This window comes from Mustelus asterias, chromosome 10 (assembly GCF_964213995.1).
Source record: "Mustelus asterias chromosome 10, sMusAst1.hap1.1, whole genome shotgun sequence".
Classification (NCBI taxonomy): domain Eukaryota; kingdom Metazoa; phylum Chordata; class Chondrichthyes; order Carcharhiniformes; family Triakidae; genus Mustelus; species Mustelus asterias.
The window spans coordinates 66,815,433-66,836,937 of NC_135810.1; the positions used below are offsets into that span (position 1 = coordinate 66,815,433).

Consider the following 21,505-nt stretch of genomic DNA (forward strand, 5'->3'; position numbering starts at 1 on the left):
GATGTTGTCTACATGGACTTTAGCAAGGCCTTTGACAAGGTACCGCATGGTAGGTTGTTGCATAAAGTTAAATCTCTCGGGATCCAGGGTGAGATATCTAAATGGATACAAAATTGGCTTCTTAACAGAAGCCAGAGGAAGGTTGTAGAGAGTTGTTTTTCAAACTGGAAGCCTGTGACCAGCGGTGTGCCTCAGGGATCAGTGCTGGGCCCACTGTTATTTGTCATTTTTATATTAATGATTTGGATGAGAATATAGGGGGCATGGTTAGTAAGTTTGCAGATGACACCAAGATTGGTGGCATAGTGGACAGCGAAGAAAGTTATCTCCAATTGCAACGGGATCTTGATCAATTGGGCCAGTGGGCTGACGAATGGCAGATGGAGTTTAATTTAGACAAATGCGAGGTGATGCATTTTGGTAGGTTAAACCAGGACAGGACTTGCTCTGTTAATGGTGGGGCGTTGGGGAGAGTTACAGAACAAAGAGATCTAGGGGTGCATGTTCATAGCTCCTTGAAAATGGAGTCACAGGTGGACAGAGTGGTGAAGAAGGCATTTGGCATGCTTGGTTTCATTGGTCAGAACATTGAATACAGGAGTTGGAATGTCTCATTGAAGTTGTACAAGACATTGGTCAGCCCATTCTGGTCACCCTATTATAGAAAGGATATTATTAAACTAGAAAGAGTGCAGAAAAGATTTACTAGGATGCTACTGTGACTTGGTGGATTGAGTTATAAGGAGAGGTTGAATAGACTGGGACTTTTTTCCTCTGGAGCGTAGGAGGCTGAGGGGGTGACTTTATAGAGGTCTATAAAATAATGAGGGGCATAGACAAGGTAGATAGTCAATATCTTTTCCCAAGGGTAGGGGAGTCTAAAACTAGAGAGCATAGGTTTGTGAGAGGGGAGAGATACAAAAGTGTCCAGAGGGGCAATTTTTTCAGAGGGTGGTGAGTGTCTGGAACAAGCTACCAGAGGTAGTAGTAGAGGCGGGTACAATTTTTTCATCATTTAAAAAGCATTTGGATAGTTACATGGGTACGATGGGTATAGAGGGATATGGGCCAAATGCGGGCAATTGGGATTAGCTTAGGGGTTTTAAACAAAAAAGGGTGGCATGGAGAAGTTGGGCCGAAGGGCCTGTTTCCATGCTGTAAACCTATGACTCTATCACATTATGTAACTTTAAAACATAGACCTCACATCAGCTAATTTCTTGGAGGTGGTGATGTAGTGGTATTATTGCTGCGCTAATAATCCAGAGACCCAGGTTAATGCTCTGCGGACGTGGTTTTGAATCCCACCACGGAAAATGGTGTAATTTGAATTAATTAACCATCTGCCATTTAAAATGGCCATTGTTGATTTAAAAAAAAAATGATAATCTTATTCACTAACTTCCTTTTGGGGGAGAAAAACAGTCTTCCTGGCTTCAAAGGGACTCCAGCAATGTAGTTGATTCAAGCAAGCCACTCTGCGACTGGATCCTGAATTTCCTAACTCACAGACCACAATCAGTAAGGAAGGCAACAACACCACCTCCACAATCATCCTCAACACCAGTGCCCCACAAGGCTGTGTTCTCAGCCCCCTACTATACTCCTTATACATCTATGACTGTGTTGCCAAATTCCTCTCCAATTCAATTTTCAAGTTTGCTGACGACACCACCATAGTGGGTCGGATCTCAAACAATGATGAGACACAGTACAGGAATGAGATAGAGAATCTGGTGAACTGGTGCGGCAACAATAATCTCTCCCTTAATATCAACAAAATGAAGGCGATTGTCATCAACTTCAGGAAGCGTAGAGGAGAACATGCCCCTGTCGACATCAACGGGGATGAAGTAGAAAGGGGTTGAGAGCTTCACCACCACCACCGCACACACACACACACACTCCCCCCAAAAAAAAAGCATTTCCTGGCTGGTCTGCCCAAGACCACAAGAAACTACAAAAGGTCATGAATGTAGCCTAATCCATCATGCAAACCAGCCTCCCATCCATTGACTCTGTCTACACTTCCTGCTCCCTCAGCAAAGCAGCCAGTATAATTAAGGACCCCACGCATCCTGTACATTCTCTCTTCCACCTTCTTCCATTGGGAAAAAGATACAAAAGTCTGAGGTCACGTACCAACTGACTCAAGAACAGCTTCTTCCCTGCTGCTGTCAGACTTTTGAATGGACCTACCTTGCATTAAGTTGATCTTTCTCTACATCCTAGCTATGACTGTAACACATTCAGCGCTCTCGTTTCCTTCTCTGTGAACGATATGCCTTGACTGTATAGTACGCAACAAACAATACTTTTCACTGTATACTAATACATGTGACAAATCAAATCCATTCAAGAACATTTAGCGATGGGCAATAAATGCCAGCAACGCCCACGTCATGTACATAAATTAACCTCAAGTTGCATATTTAAATAGTTTCTCCATCTAGAATACAAAATAAACCATTTGTGTTGGGACACTTTGTCTGGTAACTACCTTTTTATTAAAAGTGAAATTGCAAAGCTGATCATATCTAAATTTCATCTTTCTTTAGAAGAAATAATTACAAAGCGTTGGTCACTGGTAGTCCAAAGAGGTCAGTGCGGACCTATTGAATGTTTAGGTTAAAGAGGCTGGGGACACAGTAATTGCAAGAAAACAGAGATGCAATGAAAATTGGGACCTGGCATGGCAGGAGAAAATTAATTGAAAGCAACCCCTGCATCCTCAAACGGCTACACACCCAAGTTTTAAAATAAAAGATGTTCTTTTCTTGGATTAGTCAGCATGTGTTATTGCTGGGAACTGTGCTGCATTAACCATTGCACAGCAATGTTAAAGGCTTATTACTCTGTTACAGGCACAGCAATTTTAGTAAATTTTATAAGAAATTAATTCTAAGGAATAATTTTTGCTCCACTTATTAGCTCTACAAGTTAAGGTAGAGAATAAGAGCTGCTCATGTAGAGTAAGACAGAAAAGACTCATGTCTGCTAAAGCTACTACACAATACTTGTTCAGCATCAGCAAGCTCTTATTGGATCTTAGTTGCTTTTATGTTGGTATAAATCACTTCACATTCACTTGTTAGTAGATTGTGTTAATGAAGAGAATGACTAATTACTAATCTTCTATGCTAATACAATACCCATAATTTAGGGCAGCGTGGTGGCATAGTAGTTAGCACTGCTGCCTCACAGAGCCAGGGATGCGAGTTCAATTCCGGCCTTGGGTCACAGTCTGTGTGGAGTTTGCACATTCTCCCCGTGTCTGCGTGGGTTTCTTAAGAGTGCTCCGGTTTCCTCCCACAGTCCAAAGATGTGCAGATTAGGTTGATTGGCCGTGCTAAATTTGACCTTAGTGTCGGGGGATTAGCAGGGTAAATATGTGGGGTTACTGGAATAGGGCCTGGGTGGTATTGTGGTCGGTGCAAACTTAATGGGCTGAATGGCGGCCTCTTGCACTGTAGGGATTCTATGATTTCTATCTTGCAGTGGAATATTGCTGTCCAGCATTTAGGTTCCCCGTTCTCATAAAATAATTTGTGCTATATAGCTGAGTAACTGTTCCCACTCTTGTGTATATTAATCAGCCCAGATTTTGTCTCCTGGTCATGATCCACTGATCACTCCTGGTCAGTGTGAGGGTGGGTGGGAACTGCACAGCCTTCCTGTCTTCACCCCGATAGTGGTGAGACAGCTGTGGCGGCCTTCCCAGGGTAGCTAATCTTTCTGTATTTCATGGGTTCACCTTTAATTTTTCAATTTGTTCTGTGCGTTGCTTTGCTGAGATGCCATGTGGCCTGGCAGAAACTAGGAGACTGCTGGAAGTCTCCTCTTGCTGCTGACCAGGTATCTTTGTGAGCTGCTGTGCATCTGAAGCCCGCTCGGCCACCAGGAGTTCTGCAGGAGAACTGGCTGGATAGCAATGGTCAAGTTATTGGTTGCTGCTAAAGCAACCAATTTTGGGAGGGGGTGGTGTGGCTATTTAAGTGGGAGAGGTGGGGGGGGGGGGGGAAGAGCTGGGAAGAGGTGTTTGTTGGAAGCGGACTTCGAAGGTGCAGCACAGCGTTGATGAGGTTGCGGAGGCTAACTTGAGTATTTTATATGTGGAATGTTATGAGGTATCATTGGTTGGGCAGCTTTTTAAATGAGCTAATGATGACTACCAATCAATTTTCCCTCTTCACCTCAGTTCCTTATTTTATTTCCTGAGTTAGTCACCCTTGGCCTGTCATACTGCCAGTTGAGCCCCTTAAGTGGATAATTAATACCCACTTAAGGTTTTCATCCTATATCCTGTGGTATCAACGCAGTGACAGGCAGAGGGCTCACCATGTGGGGAGCATGGCAAACAAATCATGTGCTGTGTTGCTTGTGGGCTTCCTGGAGGTGGGGCAAGGTAGGGGTGTCTCTTCGTTCAAAGCTACTCAGTATCTGAGGGACCTGCCATTGGAAAGCAGAAGGAGTCCTACTGAGTTGCTCCGCTATCACACTTCCTTGCAACCCACTCCTGCCATCACTCACCCTGTGGTCAGGATCCAGTGACAATAGTTGGCCTTGGGTGGGTGTTGTACTGGCAGTAGCCGCATTTCTCTGGTGTCGCTGCTGTACAATAGAGCTGCCAGCCCAAAGTTGGCAGCTCTCACCAGATGAGACTTCGCACTGGGTCCTCTTAACTTGGGGGAGGACTGCCACTTTCCAGAGAAGTGCTTGAGTGGCAATTAATATGGTGGGCCATTCCTAAAAGAGGTCTCTGGACAAGACCCCGGTCACCTCCATTAAATATCACCCAGTCAGTTTGCCAGGAATGAACAGGTTTGAACCACACTGAACTCATCACTACTCTCCAAGATTTATGAATTGCAGGTACATAAAAGGATATTCAGGCAAACTATTGGGGCTGCTGTGCCTGAGAAATTGCTTCCCAGCAAAACCTAGTCCCTTCAGGAGCAGAATGGAAAGCATTTGGCAAGAAAATGAAACGGGCAGCAATTCTGTTTGCTTTGTTATATAATGTTCACAGCATTTGTTTGTTTTTTGAAAGCACTTTGTAGCTGTGCATGTTTCTGATTCAGCACATTCTTTTCCACTAAATGACTACATCAGCATTGAGTTTCATGTGCTGAATTTCCAGCATTTTGCTTATGCTGGTAGAAACTGGGTCTAGTTCCCTCCCACATCCGAATTTTATGCCAAATTATTTTTAAGGGTGCCTTTGGAAGTTGAGAGGCAAAGTGTGTTTAAGAGTTTTGTTTCCATAATGGTTGAAATCTTAAGTAACATGCTAATGTAGAACCATGTGGTTCCATGTGCAAGAAAATTTTAAGTGTTTTTACAAGTTTGCTGATTAAATGTGACTGGTAGGCACTTATATAAAAGGTGCAGTCTATGCTGAATGTGCAGACTTAATTTGTCAATATATTTGATCTTTTGCCTGTTAGAGAAATACTTTGATATGAAGAAAAACCAGTGCAAGGAGGCTCTTGATATATACAAGAAGTTCCTTACTAGAATGACGCGAATCTCAGAATTCCTTAAAGTTGCAGAAGTAAGCTTTCTTTTGAACAGCAAATTTTTAATTTTTAAAAAAGATTTCTTAAATATGCAAATTATTTGTTACAACTATTGTATTCTTTGAACACAGCAAGTTGGAATTGACAGGGGAGACATACCAGATCTTTCTCAGGTAGGCACCTTTTGATTAGTGCTTTATTATTTAGATATTAAATTTGGACAGGTTAGCCTGATGGCGATACGCAACAGTTGAGCTAATTACAGTATACAGAATTCTTCCTGCCTCTTGGATTGTGAAAATAAACACTTGGCCTTGAGTTTTCACTCCCATCTGGTGTTTTTCCAGCATAATACCTCAAATAACCATAACCAATGCAAAAGATTGCACAATTTTAAATGCAAATTGTATTCCCTGCAACTCAAGTTCCTGTGATCTTTTGTGCTGTGCTAAAAACAATATTAGGGACATTGGGATTCTATGGATTTGATGGATCTATTAACATTGTGATTTGTAACAGTTTTATTGTTATACTACAGTTCAATACAAGTACCAGTTTCCAGTCTTCCCTTTTGGATCATCTCCCTGTGCTGAAGCTGCTCACCTACTGGAGAAAAACTTGGCTCTTAAATACAGACTTCAATGAGCATCACCTACTCTCGACTCACTCTGTGCTTCTCCTGGTTTACTCTTAAAGGGACCTGCATTTTTAACACTGTCACCCTTACCGCCTCAAAAAATTGCCATTCCCCCAGAATTAATTGATTACTAATTTGCAGACCTTTGCTGAGGCTCAAACTTAAGCTGATATTTTGGATACAAGAACACTAATAGGTACCAGAAAATAGCTTTGTATGTTTCTAAATTCCATTTTCAGTTATTTAAAAGCAGAATACGCCAAGTTGATGGATTGACATTGTGATTTCGGAATGTTTTTTATGTTACTCATTTACAGCTGTTTAGTCAAACGTTGCCAATTTACCTCTTTTGAATGCACAATAGAATACTTAAAGCAATTAAAGTATTTTTCTTGTATGGATTTATAGCAGAGTTTGCATTCAATATGCAAGTGTTTTTGTGCAAACTTTGTGTTGGGTAAAGGGGCTACTTATTTTGCACTGGAATTGACAATCATACCCAAAGCAGGAACTCTATCCTTTTATGAATTTATTAAACAAACAATTGCTTGCTAATATGGAACTTTGAGTGTTGCTGAAAAAAGGAGACAAGCTATGCAGGCTTTTTGTCACGCACCCATCAAGACAGGTATGCACGAATCCCAGATCTCAAAAGGAACCGCAATTTATGCTGCACTTTAACAGCATGTTGCTTTTTGCAGCAATACATATGCAGGTAGTATTGATGTCCAGGTTGGCTATTTGTTGATTCTAGTATTTTAAAAGAATCTGCAAAAATTTATACAAATTGAAATAAAGAGCTGAATTTTATGGTCTCCCTGTTAACCTGCATGGTCTCAGTTGAGGTGCGAGGGAAGCCTGGCAGACCACCCTGCTCAGGCCTCTGGCGAGAAGTTGCGGGGCCCCTTTCCACATTGGGCTTGCCCCTCTGCACCTTTCTATAAAATCCCCCATCCTCTCCCTGCTGTGAGAACTCCTGCACTAACCTTGTCTTGGACTCCAGGATTTTAAGATCTGGGACCTGCTAAGAGTCCCAAAGCTGACTGCTACTGGCCAGTGGGGCTTCCAACCAATCAGACTGGCCAGCAGCTCTCTGAAGGCAGACTTCCACTGAGTTTGGGGTGGAAGTCCTACCTCCATCCAATTAATGCCCCTACAGAGTTTCCATGATTGACGTGGATGCATTCCTTGCCAACTCCAAATGGCAAGGTGGAAAACTCTGCCCATTGGAGGTGTGGAACTGAGGTAGCAACAGCCGAACTCCGGTTTTATAAATGTAATCTATAGCAGTAAGGTGCGGAAATGCTGAGGATTGGTGAAAATGTCTAGCCACAGAAATATTGCAAAAGATTACACTTGCAGTCAGCCGTTCTAAGTTCAAAGTGAGTGATTGAAGAGAGTTACATTTTTCATGTTTAGTGAATGTGCCCATTTTAATAGTCTGCTCACTATTCTGGAGGATTTCTTCAGAGCTTGTTGATTTAGGCCCTTTTGAACTTTTGAAATAGAATATATTCGTGTTGTAATTGTCAAAGGCTTTAGTAATCCTCCTAAAGTTTGGCTGAAATATGTTCCAATTTTTCATCAATTTGATGAATATATTTCATCTGCCACTATTTATTAATTCCATTATTTTATCCACATTTACTTTAGTGTTTTGTTCCTCAGACCTTTTTTAAACTATGCCTCCTATTTTAGAATTGCTTGCAACTTGGAAAGAACCAGTGTATATCTTTGACTAAATCTTTGGAAGAAGAACATGAGGAGTAGGAGCAGAAGTAGACTGTTTAACCCCTCATATCTGTTCTGCCAAAAGGTCAAATTGTGGCTGATTGATTGTAGCTTCAACTCTGCCTCCCTGCTCGCCCCTCACGGAGCGGCACAGTGGTTATGACTGCTGCCTCACCCAGGTTCAATTCCATAGAACCATAGAAAATTACAGCTCAGAAACAGGCCTTTTGGCCCTTCTTGTCTGTGCCGAACCATTTTTTTGCCTAGTCCCACTGACCTGCACTTGGACCATATCCCTCCACACCCCTCTCATCCATGAACCCGTCCAAGTTTTTCTTAAATGTTATCCGGCAGCTCATTCCACACACCCACCACTCTGCGTGAAGAAGCCCCCCCTAATATTCCCTTGAAACTTTTCTCCTTTCACCCTTAACCCATGCCCTCTGGTTTTTTTCTCCCCTAGCCTCAGCGGAAAAAGCCTGCTTGCATTCACTCTATCTATACCCATCAAAATCTTATACACCTCTATCAAATCTCCCCTCAATCTTCTACGCTCCAGGGAATAAAGTCCCAACCTATTCAATCTCTCTCTGTAACTCAGCTTCTCAAGTCCCGGCAACATCCTTGTGAACCTTCTCTGCACTCTTTCAATCTTATTTACATCCTTCCTGTAACTAGGTGACCAAAACTGTACACAATACTCCAAATTCGGCCTCACCAATGCCTTGTATAACCTTACCATAACACTCCAACTTGTATACTCGATACTCCGATTTATAAAGGCCAATGTACCAAAGGCACTCTTTAAGACCCTATCCACCTGTGACGTCACTTTTAGGGAATTCTGTACCTGTATTCCCAGATCCCTCTGTTCAACTGCACTCTTCAGAGTCCTACCATGTACCCTGTACGTTCTTCTTTGGTTTGTCCTTCCAATGTGCAATATCTCACACTTGTCTGCGTTAAATTCCATTTGCCATTTTTCAGCCCATTTTTCTAGTTGGTCGAAATCCCTCTGCAAGCTTTGAAAACCTTCCTCACTGTCCACTACACCTCCAATCTTTGTATCATCAGCAAACTTGCTGATCCAATTGACCACATTATCATCCAGATCATTGATATAGATGACAAACAACAATGGACCCAACACCGATCCCTGCGGCACACCACTAGTCACAGGCCTCCACTCAGAGAAGCAATCCTCCACAACCACTCTCTGGCTTCTTCCATTGAGCCAGTGTCTTATCCAATTTACTACCTCCCCATGTATACCCAGCGACTGAACCTTCCTAACTAACCTCCCATGAGGGACCTTGTCAAAGGCCTTGCTGAAATCCAGGTAGACAACATCCACCGCCTTCCCTTCATCCACTTTCCTGGTAACCTCCTCGAAAAACTCTAATAGATTGGTCAAACATTACCTACCTCGCACAAAGCCATGTTGACTCTCCCTAATAAGTCCCTGTCTATCCAAATATTTGTAGATCCTATCCCGTATCACACCTTCCAATAACTTGCCCACCACCGACGTCAAACTTACTGGCCGATAATTTCCCGGATTTCTTTTGGAACCTTTTTTAAACAACGGAACAACATGAGCCACCCTCCAATCATCCGGCACCTCCCCCGTGAATACTGACATTTTAAATATGTCTGCCAGGGCCCCTGCAAGTTCAACACTAGCTTCCCTCAAGGTCCGTGGGAATACCCTGTCCGGTCCTGGGGATTTATCCACTCTGATTTGCCACAAGACAGCGAGCACCTCCTCCCCTTTAATCTGTAAAGGTTCCATGGCCTCCCTACCAGTTTGCCCTATTTCCGTAGACTCCATGCCCGTTTCCTCAGTAAATACGGATGCAAAAAAACCATTTAGTATCTCCCCCATCTCTTTTGGTTCCATACACAGTGTACCACTCTGGTCTTCAAGAGGACCAATTTTATCCCTCACTATCCTTTTGCTCCTAACATACCTATAGAAGCTCTTTGGATTTTCCTTCACTCTGTCTGCCAAAGCAACCTCATGTCTTCTTTTAGCCCTCCTGATTTCCCTCTTAAGTAGCTTCTTGCACTTTTTATACTCCTCGAGCATCTGATGTGTTCCTTGCTGCCTGTACATTTCATACAACTCTCTCTTTCTCTTAATCAGTGTTACAATCTCCCTCGAGAACCAAGGTTCCTTATTCCTATTTACTTTGCCTTTAATCCTGACAGGAAGATACAAACTCTGCACTCTCAAAATTTCTCCTTTGAAGGCCTCCCACTTTCCATTTACATCCTTACCAGAGAACAGCCTGTGCCAATCCACACTTCCCAGATCCCTTCTCATTTCATCAAATTTGGCCTTTTTCCAGTTCAGAACTTCAACCCGAGGACCAGATCTATCCTTATCCACTATCAGGTTGACTGTGTCGGGTGACTGTGTCGAGTTTGCACGTTCTCCGTGTCTGCGTGGGTTTCCTCTGGGTGCTCTGGTTTTCTCCCACAGTCCAAAGATGGGCAGGTTAGGTTGATTGGGCATGCTGAATTGCCCCTTAGTGTTAAGGGGGATTATCAAGATAAATACATGGGGTTATAGGGATAGGGCTTGGGTGGGATTGTTGTCATTGCAAGCTTGATGGGCCGAATGGCCTTCTGTAGGGATTCGATTCTAATCTATGACCCTTGACTCCTTTTATAGATTGAAAATCTGTCCAACTCAGCCTTCAATCTATTTCATGACAAACGAAATTCCTTCTTCTATCTCAAATGTGAGACACTTTTTCTGAAAATGTGTCCCCAGTTCTAGATTCACCAAGAGGGAAAGTATGCTCCCATTAAAGCCTCCTCCAAATTGTGCATATTTCAATAAGATCACCTTTCTTCTAACTTACAAAGGACATAGGCCCAACTTGCTTAACCTTTTCTCATAAAACAGCCCCTTTATCCCATAATTGAGAATTTAAAGATTTGTTAACTGTCTGCTTTATCTTGTAGTTGACATTTGCTTTAATGTCATAGGCACCAAGTAGCCTTCTTGATGCATTAGAACAGCATCTCGCTTCATTGGAAGGCAAGAAAGTTAAAGACTCATCAACAGCTGCTAGCAGGTAATTTGCATGGTTGCGTTATGAATTATCATTACGATATATATGAAAGAAAAGTCACCAAGTAGCAAGATTCATTATTTCTACTCCAAGGATACCTATCTAGGAGCCGTGGTCAAATAATGTAGAAAAGAACCCCCCCCCCCTTTAAATGATTAGATGTAAATGCTAAAGGGAGTCTGAGGGAAGTCCCAATTAGATGAGATGGAAGTTTAAAGATGGCTTCCAAGTTGAGAACTCCATTTAATTGCAAATTCATCTGATTCTCAACAATAATAATGAGAATAGACTATTCGGTCTTACCTTATTGTGTATCAATTTCCCAACATGTCTCTTCACCTGTATTTTGCCCTGTACCAATCCTTCACCATCAGTGGTCGAGACTTTAGCCATCACCGCCCCACACTGGATCCTTTTGGTTTCCTCCCATCAAAATCTTTAGTCTTTTCAACTGTTTTCAGTTATCTACTCTAATTCCATTACTGACCACCCGTTTCTTGTGTGTGCAGGCCACTGGCAAAGGCACTATATAAATGAAAGTTGTGTTTCAGCCTTCAGATAAACACTAACTCCTGATGTCAAATGTCCAGGCACTAGGAATAGTTGCATATTCCCACAATACATCCTCTCTGAGTGCTTTCTTCCTACCACTGGTCATTAGTATGTGGCTGTACTAGTTTGCGCCTGTGCCACCCAATGCGTCACTGGCCTAAGCCTTCACTGCCTCTTGCTCACTGCTCCTTTCCCAAGCCCTCACTGCCCCTACTTGCAACACCAGTCAAATATAGTGGAAACTGCCCTGTATGTTGTTACATCCCAAACTCCCAGGGATCAGATAGAGAGTAAAGCAGCACATTTGACTTTTTAAAATAAAAGTCTACAATGTTTTATTTTGAGAAGATGATGTGGCATTGTTTGCAGTTTCCAGTTTAAGGTGTAATTTTTAAAAAATCTGGTTGAGTTTTTAATCTGCCATTTTTGCTGCAGGCAGCTGCCTGGGATGTCATTGGCAGTGACGGCACTTGCACCGCAACAGTGGGTACGAAGAGTGCACCTTCTACAGTTGCGGTGCACCAAATCCCTTGGATCAAACTTCTCATTAACATGCAATTAAAATACCATATAAAATTGCTGATATGCCTCTATTATCTCACCCCAAAACTGGAGAATTGGATATGATGTATCAATGGAAGCAGATGGCTGTCCTTGCTTCATCAGACAATTTAATGGCCAAACCAGCTCCAGGTCCCCCAAATATTCAACAGAATTGATCAGTTTCTGACTTGAATTGGATTTGGGGATACATTCATCAATTAAACACAGTAAGGTGTACAAGCTAAATTTTACAGATGTGTCAAATGGTATTAATTTCTCCAACATTCTGCCTTGCCGTTTGTTCACCTTTCTGGCTCCAATCTGAACATTGCTATCTCCATCAACCTAGTATGAAAGAATGATGATCCGTTACCGCAATTCTATTATGTATATAGACGGCATGCTTCTCTAATATTGAAGCCCTCAATTCATTTTTATAACATCTTGACTTGAATTTCAGCAGAAAAACCTTTTTATGACCGAATAAATATAAAGAGTGTGTACCTTGAATTGAAATATTTAGAGACTGAAGTAGTCCTTTACTGCATAAGATTTTAGAAAAATAGCTTCTTGGCTGTATTTGGAGATCTCTGCCAAGCTAGATCTATAGGTCCGCTCTCTTGTTCCTGCTGTAGAGGTCTAGTATCATGAAATGTAATGTGATGTTTATGCAAGCAAATTCTTCTTTCTGATTCCCAGCATTAACTGGGAATGTTCCTGGTCATTTGACATCAATAGTTAGTGTTTATCTGAATGTTGAAACATGACTTTCATTTAAATGGTGCCGTTATCAGTGCCCTGCACAGACAAGGAATGAGTGGTGAACAGTAATGGAATAGGGCAGATTGAAAAAACCAGAGGTTTTGATGATGAGAAGAAAACAAAATGACTTTACAGATCCAGTGTGGGGCTGTGATGGCTAAAGTCTCTGCCACCGATTGGTGAAGGAGGGGTACAGGGCAAAATGCAGGTGAAGAGACACATTGGAAAATTGAGACACAAGGTAGGACCGAATAGCCTATTCTCATTATTATTGTTGAGAATCAGATGAAATTGCAATTAAACAGAGTTCTCAACTTTGAAGCCATCTTTAAACTTCCATCTTACCTAATTGTGTGCACTGTTATTTGGCTTTGAGGGCCTGCGATGCCCTAGTGATTGGTAATGATAGCAATGGGACCCGAGTAAATTAGCCCTATATCTTTAATCTTAACATGCCACCCTCATTCTGGTTGCATTCTCTTATCTGGCAAACTATGCATTTGCAAAGGTTTATATTGATGTATCCAAGTCCAATTACTGAGCCACCCTTTATAATTGGGTGCAAGGGAGATTTTTAATTTTGCCAAAACAAGAATTTCAATTGGCTGACTGCATCAGGGCATATGAGTTTGTCAAAGCCAAATGTTAGCTGAACTCATGTGATTTCTCCTGCTTGCTGCCTTAAGTTATTTCTCTGTCTCCTGTAGCTTTAATTTGACAAATATCACCTGGTTAGTCACCATATTAAAGAATCAAATTCTGTCCCAGCAGTGCAATAAACTAATTTTGATGGACAAAATAATCTTTACTTCCAATGGCCCAGAAAATACGAACAGAAAAATACACAAGTATCATTTTGCACGCAGGTTGAATGTTGAAGTTTTGGGAAAGCAGTCGGACATAATTCTATACATTTGTGAGGCTGTAATTAAAATGTCAGTTTTGCTACAATGTTACTATGTAAGGCCATAGGAGCAGAAGTAGGCCATTCAACCCATTGAGTCGCCACCACCATATGATGATCCTCAACTCCACTTTCCCGTCTAATGCCCATAGCCCTTGATTCTCTTAGTGATTAAAAATCTGTCTATCTCAGCCTTGAACATGCTTAACAACCCAGCCTCTATACATCCTTCTGCGGTAAAGAATTCCACAGATCCGCTATCCTCTGAGAAGAGATTCTTCCTCATTTCTGTCGTAAATGGGTGACCCTTACTCGAGGCTTGAGGGGCCACATGGCCTACTTCTGTTGCTATTTCTTGTGGTCTTATTAATTTACTGCCAGATCTGAGTGGACTACATAAAGTACTATCGAGTCCTTCTCATGTCTTCTAAAACTACTCAAAATTCTAAGATCATCCTGGAATGCAAAGAAAACCTTGCCTTTATTTTACTGCAATTTGTCTTGAACCTTTTTTCCTTGGCTCCTACACATCCTCACCTCCAACAGTGAGTGCAAAATTTCATGAACTTCTTTGTCATTGAGGTTGAGACCATCTGCTCAGTTGTCTCTGCTGCTTCCCTCCTTTTTGCTAATCCATCAGGCCCAACCTTTCCTAATATTCCCCTGCCCTTACCCTGAACCCACGTTATTCTCTAATTTCTCTCATCTCCCTTCATCCCCTCGCTGAGCTCAACCTGCCCGTGCGATCCACCTCCAACTCCCTCAACTCTATTTCACCCAACTTGCCTTCCTGGTTCTCCATGTTAGTTAAAATTGTTGATATTTCAGTTGCTGTCTCCTTTTAAATCACTTGTCATCAGCCCTCTCCACAGAAAAGGAACCCTTGACTCCACCATTCTTGCAAACTATAGCCCCATCCCCAACTTCATTTTCTTCTGCAAAGTCCTTGATTTGGGAGATGACAACACAATGCCTATCTTTCAATGAACCCCATGTTTGAATCCTTCCAATCAGGTTTCTACCCTTGCCGCAGTATCGGAACAGCTCTTAAAGTAAAAAGTTAGATCCCTTTGTGACTGTGATAAAGACAAACTATTCCCCTCCCTTTTTGACCTATCTGTGCCCTTTGATATAGTTTACCACTCCATTCTCTCCACCATCATCCAGCTGATAGGATGAAACTCTCCTGGTTTCATTTGTATCTATTTAGTTGTAGCTGGAGAATCACCTACAATGTTTTATCTCTTTCCCATAACTCTGGTGTCACTCCAGGATCTACCTTTGGCTGCCTCTTATTTCTCCTCTGTGCTGTCTCCCAGCAATGACATAATCAGAAAATGAATTTTCATGTAGGTTGATAGTCAACTCTACCTCACTGCGACCTCTCTTGATTCCTCCAATGAGACTAAATTATCAGATTGGTTATCCAATAGCTAGTGCTGGATGAGCAGACATTTCCTTTAATTAAATGTTGAGAAAACTGAAGCCCATTTTCTTTGGTTCCCATTCCAAACTATTTTCCTTAGTTTTCACTTGCATCATCCTTTCTGTCAAGTAAGGCTGAACCAGGCTGTTCCCAATCTGGGTGTCATGTTTGACATGGAGATGAACTTTTGACCGAATTGTCCACGCCAATGTCAGCCAATATAACTCTGCCCCTGCATCAGTTCAACTGCTGCGGAAACCCCAATCCATATCTTTGTTTCCAATGTACCCCTGGCCGGCCTCCCATGTCTCTACCTCTATAATCTTAAAGATATCCAAAACTCTGCTATTCATTTCCTTGTGTCAAATTTTGAGCATCCGTCACTACTTCTGTGTTCATTGACCTACATTGGCAACAGGTCAAGCAATGCCTTGTTTTTATGATTGTCACCCTTTTGTTCAAGTCCTCTCATGGTTTTACCCCTCCTTATCTTTCTGTAATCTCCTCTGATACCTGCATTAATCTAATTCTGATCTCATCTGCATCTCAATTTTAATTGTGTCACGATTGGCGCCATGTCGTCAGTCACCACTGTCCTTAACATTCTAATCCTCTCCCTAAATCTCTCTGCCACTCCACTTCTCTTAAGTCATTCATTAAATGTTCCCTCCTCAATAAAGCTTTTACTCGTCTACCCAAAGGCCTCGTGACCCAATGTTAAATCCTGTTTTGTAACTTTGCTGTAAAATACCAAGAGGCATTTTGTTGTAGCTAAAGTGTAAGATGTCAATAGTCTTGAGGGCAACTTGTGCTCCTTTGTTTTAATGTTGCTTTCATGGTTTATGTTTTCATTTCTCTTCGCTTATGCTGGAATTGCAAAACATCTTTATGAATTGTATGTCTGAATAAATAATTGTATGCCATTTGCCCATATGCCAATTTTGCCTGAGGTTCAGACATAGTCCTCTGTTTACCTATGTGGCACAGTAATTGGAGACACTTGAACCATGGGATTTAATCAATTATGAAAAATATTTCACGTTTGTTTTTACTTCTCCTTTCTAGAAGCATAGAAAAACTACAGCACAAACAGACCCTTCGGCCCACAAGTTGTGCCGAACACATCCCTACCTTCTAGACCTACCTATAACCCTCCATCCTATTAAGCTCCATGTACTCATCCAGGAGTCTCTTAAAAGACCCTCCTTGAGTTTGCCTCCACCACCACTGACGGCAGCCGATTCCACTCGCCCACCACCCTCTGTGTGAAAAACGTACCCCTAACATCTCCCCTGTACCTACCCCCCAGCACCCTAAACCTGTGTCCTCTCGTAGAGGCTTTTTCCCAGGGTGGGAATGGCTGCTGAGAGTCCACCCGATCTATGCCTCTCAACATCTTATATACCTCTATTAGGTCTCCTCTCATCCTTCGTCTCTCCAAGGAGAAAAGACCAAGCTCCCTCAGCCTATCCTCATAAGGCATGCCACTCAATCCAGGCAACATCCTTGTAAATCTCCTCTGCACCCTTTCAATCTTTCTCTCACTTATCCTTGCCTTACCAATGTCCCACTTTCTTCTCTTGCTCTCTCCTTATTTGGAAGTTGTGCCCATATAAGTCAACTTCAATATGCTTCTCAGTCTTTTGTTCAATCTCCTACTACCAATGAGAAAATCTTTGAAAATACTTCTGGAAGCAGGACCACTTTGTAAACCTTTAACCTCCAAAATGCCTTTCTGCCTCACTTATTCTCTAGATATAAACATTGCTGAGAAGGCCACCAGTTTTTGCCCAGCATTAGTTGCCCTTGAGAGGTGATGTTGATCTGCCTTTTTTGAACAATCAAAACAAAGATAATTAAGACATTTCTACAGTACTGTTAGATAGAGAGTCTCCATAATTTTCACTCCATAATCTGAAGGAACAGTGAAATATGCCCAAGTCAGGAATGTGTGTGGCTTAGAGGTGATGGTGCTCCCATGCATTTGCTTTTCTTGTCCATCTTCGTGGTCGAGATGCAAGTTTGTGATATACTGTTGAAGGAATCCCGGACTGTTACAGCACATGTTGTAGATAGAACGCACTGCAGCTATGGTGCATTGCTGGTGTAAGGAATGAATGTTTAAGATGGTGGATGGGCTGCTGATCAAACAGACTGCTTTGTCATTTTGAGGAGCGGCACTCATCCAAAAAAAGTAGAGAGAATGCCATTACAGTCCTAATTTGTGCATTGTAGATGGTGAAGAAACTTGCAGTAAGGCATTGAGCCTCATGTCCGAATAGCAAACTCTGACCTGCTGTAGTAGCAACAGCCATATCTCTCTTTTTAAGAGACTCGCAAGAATATTGAAAAGTGAGGAAGGAACCATGATTGGACATACGGAGAAATTTTAAAAAAATAGGTTGCTGGTTGTATACATCACCCTGCATATGGGCACCTGTTAAATTCATGTCTCTCTGTGGGTTTTGGAACCAATTCTATAATTTGGTTAATCCCATTTTATTGAAGAGGGGGTGAGACTTTCTTTAGATTATAAAAATGTATAGAAGACCATTTATTAAACTATAATGATTCACCAACATTGACTCTTACTCTCACTGATCTCCACCGCAAAACTACATTTTAAAAACTTGCCTAGGAATAGAATTTGAAGAACTTAATCCCAAAAGGCAAACTGTTTGTTGTACAAGTTATGAAAGTACTCATGGGAATTTGCTAAATCCTCAGGGCCTGTCATTGCTGTGCTTTTTTATAAAATAAAAATATTTCAAATTGTTCATTTGCAACTCGGGTTTAATTCCTCATTTCTGTTTCTTTTTCCAGGGCTAGCACCCTTTCAAATGCAGTCTCATCACTTTCTAACACTGGCATGTCACTTAGCAGAGTGGATGAAAGAGAAAAACAAGCTGCTCTGGAGGAGGAGCAGGCCCGGTTGAAAGCACTAAAGGTAATATGTTGTTTTTGTTTTTCTTCCTTGCTGCTCTCCACCCTTCCCAACCCTGCTCCCAAGGCCACAATCAAAGTACAAGGCTAGGTTATCTGTGACTTGTTCTCTTGTTAGAATGTTGAGATACTTTGTCACGGTGAAAATGCTGGATGCTGATTTTTGCCTGATCCCCAAAACCATGTCTTTCTCTGGTTTCACTCCCACCCCTCCTTATTTCCTCTCCAAATCTGTCTTCTGAGAAAAGTCATAGCTCATGGAATAAAAGAGGCAGTAGTAACATGGATACAAAATTGACTGAATAATAGGAAGCAGAGAGTAATGGTCAGTGAATATTTTTCAGGCTGGAGGAAGGTTTGTAGTGGTGTTCCCCAGCGGTCGGTACTGGGATCCTTGCTTTTCCTAATCTATATCAATGATTTAGAGTTTGATGTGCAGGGAACAATTTCAAAGTTTGCAGATGACACAAAACTCTGAATTATTGTAAGCTGAAGAGGGCACTGTAGAACTTCCAAAGGGCAGACAAGTTGGTGAAGTGGGCAGATATGTGGCAGATGAAGTTCAATGCGGAGAACTGTTGAGGTGATGCATTTTGGTAAGAAGAACATGGAGAGACTATATAAAATAAGGGATGCAGGAGCAGAGGGATCTGGATGTATATGTGTATTGATCATTGAAGATGGCAGGACAGGTGGAAAGAGCAGTTAATAAAGCATATTGTATTTTGGGCTTTATTAATGGGGGCATAGAGTACAAGAGCAAGGAGGTTATGCTGAACTTGTACAAGACACTAGTTATACCTCCAACTGGAATATTGTGTGCAGTTCTGGGTGCCACACTATAGGAAGGATGTGAACCCATGGAGAAGGTTTACAGGGATGGTTCCAGAGATAAAACTTCAGTTATGAGGATAGATTGGAGAGGTTGGGACTGTTCTCCTTGGAGAAAAGAAGGACCGAGATTTGATAGAGATATTCACAATCATGAGGGGACTGGACATGGGGAGAAACTGTTCCCACTTAAAGGATCAAGAACGAGAGGGCACAGATTTAGCGATTTGCAAAAGAAACAAATGTGATGTGAGATTTTTTTTAAAAATTCACACGAGAGTTGGGTCTGGAATGCACTGCCTGGAAGTGTGGTGGAGGCAAATTCAGTCGAGGTATTCAAGAGGGCATTAGATGATTACTTGAATAGAAACAATGTGCAGAGGTACGGGGAAAAGGCAGGAGAATGAATGGCACTAAGCCATGATGCTAGTTTGGAGAGTCAGTGCAGACATAATGGGTCAAATGGCCTCCTTCTGCACCATAACAACTGAATTCCCATTAAAATCATTTCTGCTTCCTTGACCCCCCCCCCCCATTCCTACTAAACTGCTGACCACTGAGTATCCCTTTTCCCCTCCCTTTCACATAAAGGTATGCCATTTTAAGTGGCTTTCAACATAGCTAGCCATTCTTCATTTCAAACCCTTTAACCTCTCTTTTTTGCAAATGACTGCTCCACCTCCAGCCGCCTTGTCACTTTTCTCTCGGTCTTGGAATACGTTATCTCCTCCTGAACCCTTGCCTATCTTTCAAACAGGTTTCTGTGCGAATTGCAGGCTGTATTTCCTTTGTTACAAATTACTACACTTCAAAAAGTACTTCATTGGCTGTAAAGCGCTTTTGCTTCCAGTAGTTATGAAAGGGTTATACAAATGTCATGGCACTGAAATACCCCTAATTTAGGTTGCAAATTGTATGATTTGTGATTGCGGCTGCAGTGCATTAGCTCCTCACACACCTTGACGACTTTGCATCCCAATACACTGTCCTCCTCCAGGCCTCCTCTTTCCCACCTCCAAGGGATTGCTTTAGTTTGGTACCATTCTTGCCTATCCAGTTCACAGACTGTATGTAGATATCACTTGGAGTTCACTTTCCTGTAATTTAAAACTTTTACACTTGTGAAATATCATAACAAAAATATCAAGGTGAAATGTAATATTTAATGTTGTTTTGTGGACTTTTAAATTTTTTTTAAAAGAGCACACAACCCTGTCCCACAATATGTCACTTAAATAGTTTTAGTTGTCCAATAAATTTTGCACATTAAATGAACACTTGGTATATTTGGTGTTTGTGGCCAGTTTAAATTTGTTTTCTAGTGTCTGTTAAATAGCTCAAGTTGTTTCCTAACAGGAACAGCGCTTGAGGGAACTTGCAAAGAAATCCTATCCATCTTCTGCAACAACTGCAGCATCACCCAGTTCTACCTCGGGTGGGAGTATCAGCACGACTGCAGCCATAGACCTCTTCTCAACACCTGGTTCTTCCAACAGGTTTAAGCTTTTCAGCTGTTTTTTGGCAGCTTAATCATCATGTTTGTGCTGTTTGGCTGTCTACTGAATTTAGACCATGGGGGAGTAGGGTTCACTATAGAGCCTCAGATTGTCCTTAACCAATGACGCGTATCAGAAACTTGAGGGGGGGGGGGGGGGGGGGAAGAATTTTCAAGTAGATTTCTTGATGAAATTTGATCTTGGACCATGTCCGAAAAGTTCAAATAATTTAATCCTCTCTCTATTGAATGATTGATCTTGGACTGATCATGGAGCTATGGTAAATAATGTATGAGATTGAATTGAATAATACATACACTCTGATATTGGTCATTAGTATGTATCCGATGACATTGATACTAATATGGTAACAAAATTACTTTTCAAATGATCAAGTTTCTAGTGTTTCAATGCAGTTACACATGCACTTCACTTATTATAGAAACCAATTTGAGATGACTCCAGCAAAGTTGCACCAGAAATGTATTGGCGTAAGCTTAAAGCAAAATAGTTAGTGAATATTTATCTCTCAATTAGGATCTCGCAGACATATTATCTTATCGTTATTGATGTTTGTGGGAGCTTGCTGTGTGCGAATTGCCGGCTGCATTTCCTTTGTTACAAATTACTACACTTCAAAAAGTACTTCATTGACTGTAAAGTGCTTTTACTTCCAGTAGTTATGAAAGGGTTATATAAGTGCAAGTCTAGCTAAATCTGGTGACCGGTTATGTTTGCAGTGAGTAGCATTAATCATGGGGAGCAGGGCAGATGCTTTCAATCTGCAGAACCTTTCATCCTTCAAAACCTGTTTTTCTTTTAAGTCAAAATAGTTTTTCCATTGTATAGCTGAGTCATATAGATTAGAAACGTTCGATATTCAATACCCTAATATTTAAATTTCCGATATACTGGTGTATGGGCATTGTAGTTTAGTGTCCTTTGATTAAGGATAGGAGATAACTAGCACCCATCACAATTCCCTGACCCCTGCTGGAGCTTCATCTGTGCCATCAGATAAGAATTGCATCAGTATTGAAACCCTTGTGGTCAAGTAGCCTAAATGTCACTCTGTCAT

The 21,505-nt window shown here is 41.6% G+C and overlaps 1 protein-coding gene across 27 annotated transcripts in view; it reads left to right on the top strand.

The window, feature by feature from the left end:
* The window catches only part of picalma (phosphatidylinositol binding clathrin assembly protein a), a 117,092-nt gene that overhangs the window by 45,495 nt on the left and 50,092 nt on the right, over positions 1-21,505 (top strand). For all 27 annotated transcript variants that reach the window (XM_078221844.1, XM_078221851.1, XM_078221845.1 and 24 more), the window contains exons 7-11: positions 5,448-5,554; positions 5,651-5,692; positions 10,885-10,973; positions 17,981-18,104; positions 20,288-20,427. In XM_078221844.1, the coding sequence (XP_078077970.1) occupies positions 5,448-5,554; positions 5,651-5,692; positions 10,885-10,973; positions 17,981-18,104; positions 20,288-20,427 (502 nt within the window). The remainder of the gene's footprint in view (positions 1-5,447; positions 5,555-5,650; positions 5,693-10,884; positions 10,974-17,980; positions 18,105-20,287; positions 20,428-21,505) is intronic.